Here is a 19,694-nt window from a genome sequence, read left to right on the forward strand (position 1 = left end):
CTTTTATAACTGTAACATACACAACATTCTACTCCCACCACCTTTTATAACTGTAACATACACAACATTCTACTCCCACCACTTTTTATAACTGTAACATACACAACATTCTACTCCCACCACCTTTTATAACTGTAACATACACAACATTCTACTCCCACCACCTTTTATATCTGTATCACACACAACATTCTATTCTCATCAACTTTTATAACTGTATCACACACAACATTCTACTCTCATCAACTTTTATAGCTGTATCACACACAACATTCCACTTCTATCAAATGTATCACACAGGAGTCTACTGATATCACCTTTTATAACTGCATCACACACAACATTATCCTGTTATCATCTTTTAAAACTGTATCAGACAATTGTTTTTGCTGCAATCACCTTTTATAACTGTATCACACACAACATTCTACTCCCATCAACTTGTATATCTGTATCACACACAACATTCTACTCCCATCAACTTTATAACTGTATCACACACAAGTCTACTCCCACCACCTTTTATAACTGTAACATACACAACATTCTACTCCCACCACCTTTTATAACTGTATCACAGACAACATTCTACTCCCATCAACTTTTATAACTGTATCACACACAACATTCTACTCCCATCAACTTTATAACTGCATGACATTTAACATTCTCCTGCTATCATCTTTTATAACTGTATCACAGACAACATTCTACTCCCATCACCTTTTATAACTGTATCACACACAACATTCTACTCCCATCAACTTTTATAACTGTATCACACACAACATTCTACTCCCATCAACTTTATAACTGTATCACACACAACAGTCTACTCCCACCACCTTTTATAACTTTAACATACACAACATTCTACTCCCACCACCTTTTATAACTGTATCACAGACAAGATTCTACTCCCATCAACTTTTATATCTGTATCACACACAACATTCTACTCCCATCACCTTTATAACTGCATGATATGCAACATTCTCCTGCTATCACCGTTTATAACTGTATGACACACAATATTCTACCGCAATAGCCTTTTATAACTGTATCCCACACAACATTTTACCCCCATCACCTTTTCAACTGCAATACACAAAATATTTTACTGTTATCACCTTTATAACTTTATAACACACAATATTCGACTGCAATTAGCTTTCGTAACTGTATCACAAACAATATTTTACTGCAATCATCTTTTATAACTGTATCACGCAACATTTTACTCCCATCACCTTTCCAGCTGTTATCTTATTATCATTCAAACTTCTATCCTTTACTTGTACAAATCCAACATTCAAACTTCTATCCTTTACTAGTACAAATCCAACATTCAAACTTCTATCCTTTACTAGTACAAATCCAACATTCAATCTCCGAAATGTGTGTTCTTCAATACCTTCTATTCTTCATCCAATTTAGTCTGTATCAAAGAGGAATGTTTCTTGTTTTATTGTTCTTTTGCATTGTTAATAATTTAAAACAAAAAAATATATAGTAAAATAAATGTATACAAATTGAAGTGACTGTCTTTAACAATAGTGCCCTTATTCCAGAAACACACACACACACACACACACATATATATATAGGGCCTATGAAGTGTTGCTTTAAAATATATGACCTAGAATCAATGAGCGAGAATGTCACAAGATGAACTGAATTATCTTCATAATGATTAGGCAAATATATAAACAAAAACCATAAAGAAAACTGGGACCAAAATTTTAACACCAATTCTCGATTACCGTGACATTGATACTAAGTTAAAAATGAAAGGAACACATGTCGCAAAATGAATAAACTAAGTTTCCTAGTGATTCACCAAGGAATTAAGAAAACCCATCAAGGGGCTTAGAGAATATAAGCAAATGAAAAAGCCAAACGTTAACCAAACACTTAATGCACATTTTCTATGATCCTGAGCCCGACCCAGTTCCTTAATTATAAGACTATAACACTGACCCAGACCCTTAACTGCATGACTATGACCTATCACAGACCCTTATTTGGATGACTATAACACTGACCCAGACCCTTAATTACATGATGATGACCCTGACCCAGAAATCAAGAGGCAAGCAGACATGTCACGTAATAAATTGTATTAACTTCAGAATGATTCAGCCAAGTTTTAAAACGAATCCATAAAAGGGTTTGGAAAATATAGGGAAATGAAAAAAACGTTAGCTAAAATCCTTCATGCAAATTCTATATGACGGTCTTATGCGAGTACAGCGTAGCTCTCTTAAGGAGTTTTGCCAAGTATAATCAGAATGAATCAAGATGTTCAGAAAATGTATGCTAACGATAAATTTATACAAAATCTTAACAAATTGATGACGTCTTCGACTGCTTTGTCTCCCTTCCCATTAACGTGGGTTAGAGAAAAATCTTTTTTTTATATTAATTTTTCAATAACTGGAAAAATGGTCCCACAAGGACCAATCAACCCCAAATTAGCAATATTTATGTCCTCAAACTTTCGCTTGTTCAAACGGTTCATAAAATTCATTTTCTGTCATTATTATGACATCATCGGAATCGGAATCTGTGTTGTCTGTTGCTGCGCTGGTATGCCTGGATGTACTCTGTCCATCGTTTTTACTGACTACATCCGCACATTCTGCGTATGTATGGTCCACAGCGTGTTTTTCTTTCAAATTTCTGGTTAAATCGCTGCTTGTATTAATTTCGTCTGCTTTTCTAGCCTCACACTGAGAATAGTCTTGAATAAAGTCATACTTAGTTTTGTTGATACCTTGGCTCTTTTCATTACTTTGCCGTCCCTTTTCATATTTTTGTATTGCTGTCCCAGTATTCAAACCCACTGATGACTTTGTCATTATATTTTCCTTGTTCTTAACTTCCTTGTCCTTTCTGCCATTACGAAATAAATTAAACCGATTCTTCTTTGCTGTATGCTCGTCTTTGTTATTTTTGGAAGTCTTTTTGTCTTCAATCTCCGCATATACAGAATTTCTTTTGACTTCATCTGGTTCTGCGTACACAGAATCTACAGTTGCACCAACCGAGACATAACTTGCTTTCCTTGACTCTTCTTTGCATTCATTCTTTAGTTCTTCTTGCTTTCGTTTTGCCAAGTAAATTTTCTTGCAACTTTTCGGAGTCGAGGACACTTCCTCAATTTCCGCATAGGTTGGTGACGAAGGGTTATCTGCGTCTTCGAAGTATGGAATTTCATCTGCAACATGGCTGTATGTCTCGTGTAAAATTGGCCTATGTACGTCAGCTGTCTTGTTCTTTTCATTGTCCTCAACTTCTGGTAGTGGTCTTTTCATTAAGTCAGTGTTCCTGTTATTTTGTGTCTTAGTTCTCGTACGGTATCTGCAAATAAAAATTGTTAAATATTAATTATTAATTGATAATATGCTCCCATTTCACTTTGGTAAGTACTGCCTAGATGCACCGTATAGTTTCGTAATTTGTGTTTGAAATGAAATCGCCGGATGAAATCTGCCGCATAAACTGAGAAAATGTAACCGATCACGTAAACCTGAGGTACAAAAATTACATTTGTGTGAATTTTTAACAAACGCGAACTTGACGACCAAAAATTAAATTTTAATAGAAGCAATCCATTACATGCTATTATTGCATTGCTTTCCTTTTCCAGAACTAGAAGTCCCCTGTTCAAGCTAAATATTCCCTCATCCGATTGATTTTGGATGAGGAGGTTTGACAAGAACATGATCCCAGTGATAGCCAACATCAAGAATATCTAATATTCCCTCTTCCGATTAATTTTGGATGAGGAGGTTTGAAAAGAACATGATCTCAGTGATAGCCAACATCAATAATATCTTCCTTTTCTGCCTAAGACTGTGCGAGTAGTACACACGTGGTCATGGAAATTCGCCTTCCTTGCTCTCTTTAAACGTCTTCTAGGCTAATCTGATGCCCTTTTGTATTGACTAAAAGTTTATCACGTCAGTACTTACTTTATTTGAATGCTGTATTTGTTCTTTTTGTTAACGTTAAAGGGGTTTCGGTGCTTCAGTATATTGCACAATCCTTCATAGTTACAGTAGCAGGATAAATATTGCTTACCCTGTTTAGGTTCCCGGAACGTTTGCTTGCTTATTAGTTTTTTTTTCAGAGCTTAAAACGTCGCCTATTGTGGGTAAGTGCGGCACAGGAAGACTCCGTGGGGCACGCACCCAACCTACCTATCGTGCACTGGTTGTGCACGCACTGATGTCCGATTTATTGACTGGAATGATGAAGTGTGTGATTTTCTGGAAAGTCGCTTTATACACCGGGGGGAAAAAAGGTTTCTTTTCATCTTTGTCATCACTTGACGATAGACTCGGTTCCCATGAGGGGTCTCGATATCTTCCCTTGTTCGGGAAATCAACTTCCCTTTTAGGTAGGAACATACCGCCGTCTGCATGGTTGGGAGGTCGTCAAAAAGGCCAAAGATCCACCGTCTGGATGGTTAGGAGGTCGTCAAAAAGGCCAAAGATCCATGGCACTCCTAACAAAATTGTCAGTGCCGGTGAGGAGTCGATCTTAGGCCCGTCCCAAGGGATGGAAAATACACGGAAGCGAATAGCGCCTTCCATTTAGGGATGAGCCGTGCTCTGTCAAAGTCTGTAACCTGCTGACAGAGATAAGTGAATCGCGCCTTTCGGATAGGGAAAGGCAGTAAATTCTATCTGACAATTTATGTGAGTTCGTCCATCAGATCTTAGTCGCCTTACCGGTCTTTAATCTGGTGCTCGTTGGCCGGAGATTGGTAGTTGAAGTCCGGTCACCGGGTTTTAATTATCAGTCTGTGGATTAAGTCAATACCACCTCGCCCCAAAATTATATCTTACCGTTTAACCTATATGCGAATAGTGAGTCGAATTGTACTCGTCCGACTAGGAATTGGAATTTGATTGGCATGCTCTTCCAAACACTTTCCTATTTTCCCGTTTTATTTCTATGGAATGTGGGGACCCCTTTATTTGGAAGTGAGTCCCCTTCCAAGACCTCATAAATGTTCCTGTGCTGGTCTTTAAGGTAGGGAAAAACGTGACAGATCGTGGAACTGCCACTCATCTCCAAGATGGCAGCTATCAAAGCCAGTGCCGGATTACCAAATAGACAGAGTAGTCACCGGCCTAGGGGCCCCACTACAACGGATCAAAATAATATTCATAAAACGTATTAGGAGATAATTTACGAGGGGGTCCCGTCGCAAAATTTAGTCAGTCTACGTTTTCTCGCAAAAAGAAAGTATATAGGAGATTCCGAGATTGAATTTAGAAGAAGTTATCTCGTAATACATTTATCCGATGGAACGGATGTCTGGAAAGTCAATGAACACAATTTCGGCGGTAAAAGCGAGCAAATCTTGAAAGCACAAACTATTTGCGCCAATCTCGAGTAAATAGTTGATACCAATATAATGATTTGCTTAAATTTGTTGGCTTTTTATTTACATGAATTCATTTGTATAAATCCGTAAGTAGTATATGGGGACACCCTATGGACTAGGGGACTTCCATGTTAAAACGGTATATCCACTCTGGGGACTATGTAAAATTTAACATAGGAGAAAAAAATATCCACTCTGGGGACTATGTAATTTAACATGGGAGGAAAAAAATATCCATTCTAGGGACAAGGGGAATTTAGCATGAGAATAGAGTGTGGGTCTATCTAGGGACAAGGGGAAATGGAACAGGGTCGGGACCCTATTTTAATACGGTCCCGACCTGATGGGTCTATGAGTAGTGAATAGGGATACCCTAGGGACAATGGGACTTACCATTAAAAACACCCTTGGGTCAATCTGGGGACAATGTAAATTTAACATGGGAAAAATTGCTGGGTCAATCTGGGGACAATGTAAATTTAACATGGGAAAAATTGCTGGGTCACTCTAGGGACAATAGGAATTTAACATGGGGAATAAAGTTTGGGTCTGTCTAGGGACAATGGGAATTTAACATGGGGAATAGATCGTGGGACTGTCTAGGGATAATGGGAAATTTAACATGGGGAATAGATCGTGGGACTGTCTAGGGACAATGGGAAATTTAACATTACGGAAACCCCTGTGGGATATAGCCTCAAGGGAATTTAACATATGAAAATTGAACATGGTGGGTCTGTATAGCGTCAAGGGGAATTGAACATGGTGGGACTGTCTAGGGACAATGATGGTAGAGGGTCAAACATAACAGAGACAGAGACATACATACACTAGTACAAGCGTGAGATTTATATATAAAGCATTACCAAGACCTGAAATCTTGCTGGGGTGTTCAAAAATTTGCATAATTGTAATGATGCTATAAATATTTATAATCAAGGAAATGCTCAACGACAAAATGGATGTGACTAAAAGTAACGCTAAAATGACGAAATTGTCCCAGAATTTAAAGGAAAATAAACATATCCCCGAAAATTAAGTTACAATGGTTTAGACTAAAATGGATAAAACTAGTAACTACTTACAATAGCAACTTGTGTGACGATCGTGGATAAATACCTATGTATCTATAATCAGCTGAAATTCATATGAAATCCCACTATCTATTTATAGCTCCAACTTGTGGGTTAGTCCTTTGGAAAATCCCACTATCTTTTTATAGCCTCAGCTTAAGTGACGTTCCTGTTTATGAACTCTAGTACATATGTATAGCTACAACCTGTGGAAATCCCCAAGTCCATATTTATAGTCTTAAAATTTCCAGCGTCAGTGACGTCACTGTACTGAACACTAGGGATAAATGTCAACAATGTTGCAAGTGGCTGACCTGAATACACGCTACTGTAGGTAGGTAGGTAGAGTGTATCTGACAGGGATAAAGTGAGTTTTATAGGGACAAACAGAGACCAATGCACACACACACACACACACACACACGCACGCACACCACTGAGGGAAGAAGAAAAAAACAAACCCAAAATATACTATTCACACAGGGAAGAGGAAAAACCAACACATATACTATCCAGACGTTCTTACACTAACACACACACACACACACACACACACACACACAGATCGAAGAATAAAACCAAAATTAAAATATACTATCCATACAAGCGTACGCGAAAGCATACAAATCCCAAATATACTATCCATACAACGTCGCTAACGCATAAAAACCCCAAATATACTATCCACACAACGTCGCTAACTCATACAAACCCCAAATATACTATCCACACAAAGTCGCTAACGCATACAAACCCCAAATATACTATCCACACTCGGGAGGAAGAAGAAAAAAAACAACCAAATATACGAGCTACACAACGTACGCGAACACACACACACACACACACACACACTCACTCACTATAAAATGGATAAAATTAGTAACTACTTACAATAGCAACTTGTGTGACGATCGTGGATAAATACCTATGTATCTATAATCAGCTGAAATTCATATGAAATCCCACTATCTATTTATAGCTCCAACTTGTGGGTTATTCCTTTGGAAAATCCCACTATCTTTTTATAGCCTCAGCTTGAGTGACGTTCCTGTTTATGAACTCTAGTACATATGTATAGCTACAACCTGTGGAACTCCCCAAGTCCATATTTATAGTCTCAAAATTTCCAGCGTCAGTGACGTCACTGTACTGGAAACTAGGGGATAAATGGCAACAGTGTTGCAAGTGGCTGACCTGAATACGCGCTACTGTAGGTAGGTAGGTAGAATGTACTTGATAGGGATAAAGTGAGTTTTATAGGGACAAACAGAGACCAATGCGCGCACACACACACACATACACACACACACACACACACACACACACCACAGAGGGAAGAAGAAGAAAACCATTATACACTATCCACACGGAGTGAAGAAATAACCCTTTATATATACTATCAACAGAGAGTGAAGAAAATAACCCATTATATTCCATCAACACAGAGTGAAGAAGAAAAAGTTTTTTGAAAGCACCTAAGCCCTACCTGCAATGACCAACTCTGCCAAACACCTACACCCCACCCCCAACACTACAAAACCCATTTAACCCGTTATTTTATGGCATCAGTGTGTGATTTAGGAAACATCAAGACACAAAATGATGGATGAATAGACTGACTATTGTTTACCGACTTGCATGCCTAAAGAGCGTGCGTGAAGGAAAACATCCTTCCATTTCAATTCTAACTAAAACATGATCCAGAGGGATAGAGAGAGGTGAAAGAGTACAATTTCATAAAGTGTGAGTAAAAGCAAAACACGCCATTCTTATTATACAATGTCAAGACCAAGAGATACTTACGTTTTCTTTCTGGTCTATTCTCTTTCAGAAGGTAGTATGAAATTTCACATCAGGGCCAACGCATCGGCTCACATTGTCAATTTTTCCATTTCCATGTCTTCACTGGCACAAGTTCTTCCTCATCTTCAATTTCTTCTTCTTCTGAATCCCTCTTCTCTTTTTCGTCTTGTTTCTGTTTCTTCTCTTTTCTCTTAGGGCACTCTGAATCCCAGTGTCCTTTCTCCTGACAACGATATTAGGTATCTTGATTTTTGTCTCTCTTTCTTAGACGAAGCAGGTATTCTGGAGACAAATACCCATTTACCTTTGCAGATATAGTAAACTTCATCAGCACTTACACACTTTCGTATGACTCTCATCAAATCAACGACCAAAAGAGTAAGTTTGTTTGCCACTTTCGCCTGTGAATTACGCTTTCGTATGACTTTTAGCATATATTTGACCAGCAGGTCGATCTGTGCTGACTCTTCCATCTTGATCGTTTGAGAGTGGAATGAATACTCTGACGCTAAGACACTCTCCTTATATACAGGGACCTGCTGCGTATGAAACCTAGTCAAATGTAATTTTGCAATAAGATGAAACGATTTCATTGAGAAAGTAAAAGGCAATGACGTGCCGTGTCACCTCACACAAGACCTGAAATGTTAGCTCAGATCCGTGTCAGCGATTTCGAAGACGACATAACTGAGCTTTAATCGAGTCCTGATTCACGTCAAAAGAAATTTCGTTCGGTCCATAAAAAAATAGTATCACATCTGAGAAACGCAAAAACGAACTTCCAGAAAACTGAGAACGGCGGCTTACACCTACAACGTGAAATGTATGAGTTCAAGTAGTGCGTAAAACTTAGTCAAATTAAATTTTTATAGTCAAGACGAAACGATCTCTTTTCGAAGAAGAAAGCAGACACCAAGCGACAATGGCGATCAGTGTCACACAACACTTTTCAAAATGTGTATTATTAGAGGTTTGTTCTAGCGATCTGCACGGTTAAATTAAATGTTGATGTATTTTGCAATAAGACGGACACAGTTTTCATGGGATCGCCCATGGTACCATTGTTCGTGCATTAGTTTAATTTTTTTAAATATTTTTTTTATATAAATCGCCTATAGGATAGACCCAGTAAAGCATGGCCATTCTCGTCACTGTGTGAATAGCTACTCAAGTCAGTTCGAAGTGAACGCGGTAAGAAAATAAGTATAGCCAATGAAATGGCTTACAACGGGTGATGCATTGTTTTGTTCTAGGACTGTGTGGCGTAATAATCCCTACGCTCTTGCGTTGTTACCATTACAGTGCAGACAGACTGGAATGTGAACTTACAAGCCCTCTTTGTGTATTGTACAATTTCTTCTTACCACATCAAAATACTGAGCGTCACAGTATTGGTTCGCGTTTTCAAGCTGACCATTTTTTGATATCTTACTTAAACATTTTAACATAAATACTCACACTCACACTCACATCGGTAGAGTCAGAACAGACGTGTTATAGTATTGAGGGGCATGCTATCTTTTTTTTTTTCTTCAAACTAATAAATTTGGGGTTTGTATGAAGTAAAGAACCGAAAGTACAGTGAACCTCAAGGATGATGACCCAGTCTGTCTGTCTATTGATGCGTGTATTTACTTAAGAAGAAATATGACCTCTAAAACACAAAGAGATACGGCAAGCATGATTAGAATGAACATAACGATGTTTTCCTTCACGCCCGTGTAATTTAGAGTTTCAATCCTCTTTCAAGACAAACTTGGTCTCCTTTTGTAGGGCTTGAAATAAAAAAAACTGAAAAATCCTAAGCACTTTGCTATAGATAATTTCATCAACAGATTAAACAACATAAATACCGTTACAACACTAGAAAGCCTTAAATCTTCTATCAAAAAGAAATGCATCAAAAAATTAAAGATTAACTATAACTAACCAATGAAACCGAATTTAACAAAGGCAATGACATGTGAAGAAATGCCTCTCACTTTGGAAAGGTAGGCGAATGTAATCTGTCATGCACCATCAACTTGAAAAAATTATAAACAGAGAGAAACCTGAATTCAAAATTCAGTTGTTTTTTTTTCAAAATTGTTTCGTTTCTTTTTTCTTTCTTTGGAACAAATCTAAGCACTAATATAGAGTGGAAAAGGGAAAATGCACATAAAAGCTTTGATATTTCTGAAAAAATGAGGGGATATTCCTAACGTTCCTAACCACCTATATATGCTTGGACTTTGTCTGTGACTTATCTACAAAACAAGATGTACATATTTCTGGTCAAGCTGGAAGTGTGTGCGTGTTTTTGAAAATGGTAAAAATTGGATATACAATTTTTTCGTGACACTTATAAAATGAAGAGTCTGTGCAAGTGTCAAAAGCCAAAGTCATATAAGCTTTGTATTTTGTACGGCTTGTAAAGATTTCCACTTTAGAAAATGTGAAGTATCACAAGTTATTATCACAAACAGAAGTGGAACATAGAGGCTTGCAAGAAAGAAAATAACCCAGACAGTTGGTGTCATCAAGAGTGCTAGAGACGGTACCTGAACTTGCTTGCTTGCTTACTTGAATTAAAGTGATTTTCGCTCCAATGGAGCATGTATCACTGGTTTAATCACGCACCGCGTGATTTTTAATTACTCCTGGGAAAGGAAAGAGAGCCTCATCCCCCAGGCTTTTATGTACTCACAGACTACTTTTAAATTTAGCCACTCAGGTGTAGGACTAACTAGTCCTTAACAACCTGACTGAAAGTCTTTAAACATGAGTGGGAATAGTCTCACCACACACTCATTTTTCTGTCCGAGCGTGGTAAAGGAGGAAAAAGGTGCTCAGCAAGCCAGCCATGGATGTTAAGTACTCACCAACACGCTAGCCCGTACTTATTTCAAATCAAGTCATGTCACCAAAAAAGACGACGTGTACGATATGGAAGGCATTGTCAAACGCAGAACCCGTAAATTGGGCAAACGACGTGTCAAAGAAGTCAAAGTACGTTGGAAAGGATATCCGCCCAGTTTCGAGTCTTGGATCGACGCTTCGCACGTCATAGACTATAAAAAGAAATGACCATCATGCCCTTTCACATAGACGCAGGTACTACTGCTACCACTCCTTCACCCAGTTCTTCTCTGCAAGATTTACAAAAACAACCCTTGTGGGTGTGGTGTGGAGAACGTGTGCCTAAAACGCAAATCGTCTTTTTCTGCCAAATCTTCGTGGTGTATTGTGTCATCGGGGCAGCCATTGCCAATTTGAGTTTGCAACAAGGAGACAAACAATTGTGGACCATTTTATTAAGCAGCTGCATCGGTTACCTGCTTCCCAATCCCTCCCTGAAATTCTCTTCGAACGGGAAGAACGGGAACCTTGTGTCCAATGTCAGTGCCAGTCACCACTCCAACAACAACCCCATTTTGGGCGGAGACACTCCTCTGACTTCCAGTAACACCTCGGACAGCCACAAAACTCTGGAATTATGAGCAATAACAACCAATTTTACTTAACCTTACCCAGTGACAGTTCCATGGAGGTGTTTCCCAAGAACACGTTGTACTGTTACACGGTCAAATTACCTCAGACCATCCAGTTAGATCACGAAGCCCATTGGGAAGTGGCTTTAGTGGAAATCATTCACCCAACACAAATCAAAAACATCACCGAAAAGCAAAACACTTTCGAGGTGGAAATCCTGAATGCCGAATTGGAGGAAGAAATCAATAAAATCGGGTTTTTAGGGGACACAAGACCAGCCAGCAATCCAGCCTTCATTATCTACACCTTGAAATTTCCTTCAGGTTATTATTTTAGTGGTGAACATTTGGTGGACACTATTGCGGACAGGTTCAACTTAGCCTTTGGCAAAGCACTGAACAGAGCCAAAAAAAAAAGTGTAAAGATTGAGTACCATAAAGTGGCTCATCGTCTCATGATCAAATTTCAAGATACGGACACATTGTCCCTCAGGTTCAATGGTAGTTTGTTTGAAATTTTGGGTGGACATGCAGAAATGGTCGCAAACAATTTGAGCCCCAAGATCAACAGTAATATGGATTTTTACAGAGCTTTTGGAAACCCGGTAGAACCGAACCAAGGACTTAATTTGATCTTTATGCATTCCGATGTGGTGGAGTATAACGTGGTGGGACACAACTCTGTGCCGTTACTGCGTGTCATTCCTTTCAAAGTGGATAGTACCACAAACAATGACCAGGAAGGTGCAAACACCTATCACGTACACCGCGAATTTGTACATCCTCACTATTTGCCCGTCAGTAAGTCGTATCTAGACACTGTCAACATTGCTATAAAAGGAGATTTGGGACAAAATATTCCATTCTCCAAAGGGAAAGTTACAGTGAAACTCCATTTTCGAAAACGGTTCTCTAACGAATTGTAAGTCAAGACAGCGAGGAGGGACATTTTCACCCTATAAAATCCGGCCAGATGCGTGTGGAACTTCAGTTTGCAGAAAATCTACGCGCAGATAATACGGTGAACGTCATCCTGTATGCTGAATTTGACAATACGATATAAAGCAACAGTTTGAGAGAAGTCATTCTAGACTATTAGAAGTCATGGAAGACTTTTATCAATGTTTATATAGTAGCGATTCTTTGGACATGGAATGTGAAGATCCTGAGGAAGGAGAAACCCAAGACAAAGACGAAGAAGTCATCATGATGAAGACTAGATGGCCAGAACAAGAAGCCCATTTAGTCTCCTGTTATGCTATAGTCTTGACAGAAAAAAATGAAGGAATTGATCAAGAAAGATTGCTATGGATATCATAACGATCATCCCAGTCAAATTCAACACGACAAATGTCTGATGCTGAGTCAAGAAGAAAAATTGGACGAATATCATGGTCGAAGCTTGGAGTCTCATCTCGGAAGAAGACGTGTTGCAACAGTGGTATAAGGCTTGCGTGAACATTATTGTCCTCCATTAACAACTCAAGATATCCATCGCATCGAAGCTCTTTTGGATCAGAGTTGGGAGACGAGGCGAAGAAACGGTTACTTGTCAGACATTTTGAAGTAAAAAGTCAGGATCGAATTGATCATTTATCATTACCTGTGAAGAAAAAACCCACACAAAACAGGGATACCTGGGAACTTTATTACCTTTTGAACGACAGTTCGTACACTGCTTCTTGGAATCCTGTCGTAGGTGCCAAAGATGAACTCCCTCATCGCAAACCGCAAGACCATCAAGCTTATGTGATCAACACGGACGACAGTCATCTCCCAGGAACCCACTGGGTAGCCGTCTACTTTCCTCAAGAAGGATGTGTGGAATATTTCGATTCGTATGGATTGCCTCCTTTGGAAGACTATATCATTAACGTTATGAGAAGAAATGCTCAGACCATCCGATTCAATAATGTGAAATTACAAGCCAGAGATTCCTTGGTGTGTGGACAATATTGTGTGTATTTTCTGCATCATCGTAGTCGGGGTTATTCTTTAGAACATTTAGTGACTTATTTTGATCGTCATTCTTCTAGAAACGATGAGAAAGTAGATCGATGGTTTTGTGACCATTATGCTTATCTTTTGTCTCAAGCTAGGAAACGTATTGTCCATCAATGGCCTAATGACTTCCAAGAGTGGAAATCACAATTTCATTCACAACGTTGTCAGTCTTGTCCAAAATAATGTGTGAGTTGAAAAAAATGTTTGTGATTAAAAAATGTTTGATGTTATATTGTTGGGTTATTGTTAACAAATGTCAGAGCTGTTTGTTAGTGTTAAGTAATTTTGAATAAAAAATGTTGTGTTTTGAAGAAAAAAAATGCCTTTGTGGTTTGTTTGGCTATAGGAATTTTGGTTCATGCTCTTTGACTTCTTACTATCCCTCTCATGACACTCATTGAACGTTTCGGCTCGAAAACCGTGGAGGGATGTTTTCCTTCACGTCCGCGCTTTGACTTTAAAGCCGGGGGTAGTCTCCAGTCTAGCCATCCATTGTCGACACATCTTCCTACGAAGATGTGCTCATGATTAGCCAAGTTGAACGAAGCCTAAGTGAATTTGCTTAGGGTCATGGCAAGTCTGATACCGAAACCTGAAGAGATAGACAATATTATAATGTTGAAAGTCACTGAAGACCTGAAAGAAGTTCTCTTCATGGAGGTTATCAAGAAGGAAAAAGAAGAATAGACGGAGAAGTACAGACTTCATGAACAGCAGAGAGAACAGCAACATCGGCAGAAGCATGAACCTGACAGAGGCTTTGTAGACTGTCGTATCGACACCAAAGAGTTCTTCTTCTCTTTCCGAAGAAGCAGACCTTATCCTGTGAGAAAGCCTGTCGTCAGAGGAGGCCGCCATCTTATGACCTAAAAGATCGCCATAGCTTCAAGTTCCCCAAAAAAATAAAAAATAAAAAATTTCAGGGCTAACCCATACTCTCGAAAAGATATAACATTCCATTGTTTATGATATGTAAGTCAGTTAGAAAAAAAAAACAGAAGTGAGTCTATAAGCACATGATTTCTTTATCTTGGTTAGAAAGTGTGACTCTAAATCCTTCGTTTCCGTCGCTTATCAAACTTTTTAAAATAGTGATGTTCTTTAAAAAGTGAGTGAGTGCTTCTTTTAGGTGTGTGCGTTTTTTTGTTGTTGGTGATAAGATGGATAATGTAATTTCGGGTACAACGAAATTAAAAGAATTAGGCCCAGAACTCGGTGTGGAGGGAAGAAATATACGCAACAGCAGCGGGAGCAAGAAATGCAGACCCAGCCAGTTAGCACTCCACCCACCTCGAGAACACAAATAACATCTAGTCAACAGCCGACTATACCTAACAAACAACCCGCCCCGGAAAGAGTGGTGGCAGAAAAAAGGGCCAATTATGTTAGACAAACGGTATGGCAAACTCAAATGTAATTATCGGAGGCACTGCGTTCTTTTCTCACTCCGATACTACAGGCAATCCCAGCTGAAAGAACAACCACAACAACAATAGCAGCGACAGACATCATAGCAGCGGATTTGAAACTATCTACCTCAACTGAAGAATTAGTATCAGAACCAGAAGAGGAAATTGAGGTGGAGGAGGAGGGGGATGCTGACCCTCGTTGAGAAGTACACCAAAATGGGGCTAGATCAAGCACTGTATGACGTCAACAGGGCAGGGCAGTTTATAAGAGCCATACAATACGTTGCCTACAAATCTCTAGACACCTTTAAACCAAGACCTTCTCAATGGAGATTTGGGGTCAGAGTTCTCCCCCAATTCTACAGACAAGCCTACACTGGATACCCCTCAGTCAACTGGTAGAAGCCGCTACTTACATTGCCGCCCATCATGGCTACGCATTTCCTGATATCAAGAATCATGAGACTAGGAGTGCGGGAAAGATCGTGAGGGAAAGATCGTGAGGGCAAAAGAGAGACGTGTTACCTTCAAACAGAAAAAAACAGCCTTTTTTAGGGCTCCAAAGGATTGCCTTTTATTAAATAGGGAGCCATATTTGGCTTGGTATCTCTCCTTGGCTAAACTATTCTCGAAACAAACTTGACCCATTGGAACACCGCAACAAACTTAACTTTTTAAACCTAACAGTGACCAAACTGGTATATCTCGCTTAGACATATTAATTTAAATAAGATCAGTATGTACACTAAGTACTAATATTAGATAGATATGTTAGGAAGTAGGAAATTTAACAGACTCGTTAGATTTGAACTAATTGCACAGGTGGTTAACACATTATTGGTACTTTTTATTGTCCATTAGCAAAAACGGGACTTGATTTGAAATAAGTACGGGCTAGCGTTTTGGTGAGTACTTAACATCCATGGCTGGCTTGCTGAGCACCTTTTTCCTCCTTTACCACGCTCGGACAGAAAAATGAGTGTGTGGTGAGACTATTCCCACTCATGTTTAAAGACTTTCAGTCAGGTTGTTAAGGACTAGTTAGTCCTACACCTGAGTGGCTAAATTTAAAAGTAGTCTGTGAGTACATAAAAGCCTGGGGGATGAGGCTCTCTTTCCTTTCCCAGGAGTAATTAAAAATCACGCGGTGCGTGATTAAACCAGTGATACATGCTCCATTGGAGCGAAAATCACTTTAATTCAAGTAAGCAAGCAAGCAAGTTCAGGTACCGTCTCTAGCACTCTTGATGACACCAACTGTCTGGGTTATTTTCTTTCCTGCAAGCCTCTATGTTCCACTTCTGTTTGTGTTAATAACTTGTGATACTTCACATTTTCTAAAGTGGAAATCTTTACAAGCCGTACAAAATACAAAGCTTATATGACTTTGGCTTTTGACACTTGCACAGACTCTTCACTTTATAAGTGTCACGAGAAAATTGTATATCCAATTTTTACCATTTTCAAAAACACGCACACACTTCCAGCTTGACCAGAAATATGTACATCTTGTTTTGTAGATAAGTCACAGACAAGTCCAAGCATATATAGGTGGTTATGAACGTTAGGAATATCCCCTCATTTTTTTCAGAAATATCAAAGCTTTTATGTGCATTTTCCCTTTTCCACTCTATATTAGTGCTTAGATTTGTTCCAAAAGGAGGAGGGGGATGCTGACCCTCGTTGAGAAGTACACCAAAATGGGGCTAGATCAAGCACTGAATGACGTCAACAGGGCAGGGCAGTTTATAAGAGCCATACAATACGTTGCCTACAAATCTCCAAAAAAAGAAAAAAGAAACGAAACAATTTTGAAAAAAAAAACAACTCAATTTTGAATTCAGGTTTCTCTCTGTTTGTAATTTTTTCAAGTTGATGGTGCATGACAGATTACATTCGCCTACCTTTCCAAAGTGAGAGGCATTTCTTCACGTGTCACTGCCTTTGTTAAATTCGGTTTCATTGGTTAGTTATCGTTAATCTCTTTAATTTTTTGATGCATTTCTTTTTGATAGAAGATTTAAGGCTTTCTAGTGTTGTAACGGTATTTATGTTGTTTAGTCTGTTGATGAAATTATCTATAGCAAAGTGCTTAAGATTTTTCAGTTTTTTTTATTTCAAGCCCTACAAAAGGAGAAAAAGTTTGTCCTGAAAGAGGATTGAAACTCTAAATTACACAGGTGTGAAGGAAAACATCGTTATGTTCATTCTAATCATGCTTGCCGTATCTCTGTGTTTTAGAGGTCATATTTCTTCTTAAGTAAATACACGCATCAATAGACAGACAGATTGAGTCATCATCCTTGAGGTTCACTGTACTTTCGGTTCTTTACTTCATACAAACCCCAAATTTATTAGTTTGAAGAAAAAAAAAGATAACATGCCCCTCAATACTGTAACACGTCTGTTCTGACTCTACCGATGTGAGTGTGAGTGTTTATGTTAAAATGTTTAAGTAAGATATCAAAAAATGGTCAGCTTGAAAACGCGAACCAATACTGTGACGCTCAGTATTTTGATGTGGTAAGAAGAAATTGTACAATACACAAAGAGGGCTTGTAAGTTCACATTCCAGTCTGTCTGCACTGTAATGGTAACAACGCAAGAGCGTAGGGATTATTACGCCACACAGTCCTAGAACAAAACAATGCATCACCCGTTGTAAGCCATTTCATTGGCTATACTTATTTTCTTACCGCGTTCACTTCGAACTGACTTGAGTAGCTATTCACACAGTGACGAGAATGGCCATGCTTTACTGGGTCTATCCTATAGGCGATTTATATAAAAAAAATATTTAAAAAAATTAAACTAATGCACGAACAATGGTACCATGGGCGATCCCATGAAAACTGTGTCCGTCTTATTGCAAAATACATCAACATTTAATTTAACCGTGCAGATCGCTAGAACAAACCTCTAATAATACACATTTTGAAAAGTGTTGTGTGACACTGATCGCCATTGTCGCTTGGTGTCTGCTTTCTTCTTCGAAAAGAGATCGTTTCGTCTTGACTATAAAAATTTAATTTGACTAAGTTTTACGCACTACTTGAACTCATACATTTCACGTTGTAGGTGTAAGCCGCCGTTCTCAGTTTTCTGGAAGTTCGTTTTTGCGTTTCTCAGATGTGATACTATTTTTTTATGGACCGAACGAAATTTCTTTTGACGTGAATCAGGACTCGATTAAAGCTCAGTTATGTCGTCTTCGAAATCGCTGACACGGATCTGAGCTAACACTTCAGGTCTTGTGTGAGGCGACACGGCACGTCATTGCCTTTTACTTTCTCAATGAAATCGTTTCATCTTATTGCAAAATTACATTTGACTAGGTTTCATACGCAGCAGGTCCCTGTATATAAGGAGAGTGTCTTAGCGTCAGAGTATTCATTCCACTCTCAAACGATCAAGATGGAAGAGTCAGCACAGATCGACCTGCTGGTCAAATATATGCTAAAAGTCATACGAAAGCGTAATTCACAGGCGAAAGTGGCAAACAAACTTACTCTTTTGGTCGTTGATTTGATGAGAGTCATACGAAAGTGTGTAAGTGCTGATGAAGTTTACTATATCTGCAAAGGTAAATGGGTATTTGTCTCCAGAATACCTGCTTCGTCTAAGAAAGAGAGACAAAAATCAAGATACCTAATATCGTTGTCAGGAGAAAGGACACTGGGATTCAGAGTGCCCTAAGAGAAAAGAGAAGAAACAGAAACAAGACGAAAAAGAGAAGAGGGATTCAGAAGAAGAAGAAATTGAAGATGAGGAAGAACTTGTGCCAGTGAAGACATGGAAATGGAAAAATTGACAATGTGAGCCGATGCGTTGGCCCTGATGTGAAATTTCATACTACCTTCTGAAAGAGAATAGACCAGAAAGAAAACGTAAGTATCTCTTGGTCTTGACATTGTATAATAAGGATGGCGTGTTTTGCTTTTACTCACACTTTATGAAATTGTACTCTTTCACCTCTCTCTATCCCTCTGGATCATGTTTTAGTTAGAATTGAAATGGAAGGATGTTTTCCTTCACGCACGCTCTTTAGGCATGCAAGTCGGTAAACAATAGTCAGTCTATTCATCCATCATTTTGTGTCTTGATGTTTCCTAAATCACACACTGATGCCATAAAATAACGGGTTAAATGGGTTTTGTAGTGTTGGGGGTGGGGTGTAGGTGTTTGGCAGAGTTGGTCATTGCAGGTAGGGCTTAGGTGCTTTCAAAAAACTTTTTCTTCTTCACTCTGTGTTGATGGAATATAATGGGTTGTTTTCTTCACTCTCTGTTGATAGTAAATATAAAGGGTTATTTCTTCACTCCGTGTGGATAGTGTATAATGGTTTTCTTCTTCTTCCCTCTGTGGTGTGTGTGTGTGTGTGTGTGTGTGTGTGTTGGTCTCTGTTTGTCCCTATAAAACTCCCTTTATCCCTATCAAATACATTCTACCTACCTACCTACAGTAGCGCGTATTCATGTCAGCCACTTGCAACACTGTTGCCATTTATCCCCTAGTTTCCAGTACAGTGACG

At 38.8% G+C, this 19,694-nt stretch overlaps 1 protein-coding gene across 4 annotated transcripts in view; it reads right to left on the minus strand.

The window, feature by feature from the left end:
- Positions 1-1,451: 1,451 nt before the first annotated feature.
- Positions 1,452-19,694, minus strand: part of LOC149776472 (uncharacterized) — a 109,556-nt gene continuing 91,313 nt past the window's right edge. For all 4 annotated transcript variants that reach the window (XM_089940898.1, XM_089940897.1, XM_089940896.1 and 1 more), the window contains one exon: positions 1,452-3,363. In XM_089940898.1, the coding sequence (XP_089797024.1) occupies positions 2,493-3,363 (871 nt within the window). In that variant the 3' untranslated portion in view covers positions 1,452-2,492. The remainder of the gene's footprint in view (positions 3,364-19,694) is intronic.

Source organism: Sinohyriopsis cumingii, chromosome 18 (assembly GCF_028554795.1).
Source record: "Sinohyriopsis cumingii isolate HCF-2022 chromosome 18, ASM2855479v2, whole genome shotgun sequence".
Lineage (NCBI taxonomy): Eukaryota > Metazoa > Mollusca > Bivalvia > Unionida > Unionidae > Sinohyriopsis > Sinohyriopsis cumingii.